The 1,684-nt window shown below is 39.4% G+C and overlaps 1 protein-coding gene across 1 annotated transcript; it reads right to left on the bottom strand.

The window, feature by feature from the left end:
• Window positions 1-379: 379 nt before the first annotated feature.
• Window positions 380-1,518, bottom strand: SARC_09656 (hypothetical protein; the record flags this gene model as incomplete). Its single annotated transcript, XM_014296326.1, has 2 exons — window positions 380-651; window positions 1,244-1,518. 2 exons carry the CDS (start codon window positions 1,516-1,518, stop codon window positions 531-533), a joined length of 396 nt encoding a protein of 131 aa, XP_014151801.1. The 3' UTR covers window positions 380-530.
• Window positions 1,519-1,684: the final 166 nt, after the last annotated feature.

The raw sequence follows: 1,684 nt of genomic DNA on the forward strand, positions 1-1,684 counted from the left end.
ACACACACACTCTCTCTCTCTCTCTCTCACACACACATATATATATATACAAAAGAACTGGGATCGAGTGGTATTTTTGTTTGATGCTATGGTATTCCTGACAGGACCACTACATGACTTGTATGTAAATCGGCTATAGATCTTAAGTCCAAAAGAGCACTAAACAGAACATCACCAATATGTGCTCCACGAATAACAGCTTTATGTTTCTAATACTAACGGCATACACATGACAGATGCGCCAAGGGGATGTTTCCTTTGTCTCAGGTGGCATCGAGAGAATCAGAGTACACAACCGACATCAGATTGGTACGTCTAAATCATCGTACATATACATAGTATAAGTGTGAGACAGTATGTACACACGTATACATACTCTCTCACACAAGTACATAGTCTCTCTCACAATTATCGTATATATACATGGTATGTGTAAATATACTAGTCGCAGTGCAGGATGATGCATGTGTACCAATGTATGCATCTTTATGCACTAAGGATGTATATGCATTAAGGTCATCATGTGAGAATCACAGAGCGATGCTGCATACTTCTACCGGAGTGCTAGCTTTGACTTTGAATATACAGTCCACCATCGTCAATCGAGGGAAAGAGATTGATTTCTGGATCAAGAACTTCGACCCCTTGTCCCTGCGCATAGTTAGAGTAGACGAAAAAGTATCAGAAAGTTATTCAATACAATCATATATATACATATGTATATAAGCACACACACACACACACACCCACACCCACACCCACTTACACCCACACCCACCCACCCATCCACACACACACGCACACACACACATGTCTATCATTTTGATATGGAAATGCTATCATCTATAGTTCCTGTGTGGGCTCACTCACATTTTTCTTATTTAACTTTTCCATGAACCCACGCATGTTTCTATCTATCAGTGAGTCTCTGCATATCTAAATATTCTTTATTTTTAGTATTCAAGGAAAGCTATAAAAAATAAAGTGCACATGTAATAAACACACGCATATACATATACACACACACACATATATACATACACACACACATATACATACACACACATATATACTATATATATATATATATATATATATATATATATATATATGTATACATATATGCGACACACGTACACAAATCAACACAAAACCACACATATTCATGAACTAGCAGACAGGTCCGCTTGTATCCATTTCAACTCGTACCTACAGCCAGTCAATAGGACTGGTACCTACATACCGCATAGACGATTTCATTTCCTTGAGTTCGCTCTTTTTGTTTTCCACAAGAATATTCTCTTCACCATCCTCTGTCTTCTTCCACAGCAGCACAAACGATTCTGCGATAGCGCCAGTGAGTGCGCGTGTGTTAATGAAACGGAGGTGGAACGGCAATGTATCATGTGACTCAGAGACTTGTAATATGCATTTGCGTGTGATGTGCATATGCCTATAGATCAGTGCAGGTTCAGCGACGGTTAGTGTACACACGTTTGATTTGGTAGGTAGACCCATGGGGTGATGATATCACTTCAGTATGAAAAGAAGCCTCAAATTGTGGGCACAAGTGGCTGTCTGTTTAAAGTTGTATGGTTGCTACACTCGTATGTACACAGACCGCTTACACACTTTGACACCCCGTGCGCTTGTATATAGACTCGCATATACTTCATACATATAG

Source organism: Sphaeroforma arctica, assembly GCF_001186125.1.
Source record: "Sphaeroforma arctica JP610 unplaced genomic scaffold supercont1.1010, whole genome shotgun sequence".
Classification (NCBI taxonomy): domain Eukaryota; class Ichthyosporea; order Ichthyophonida; genus Sphaeroforma; species Sphaeroforma arctica.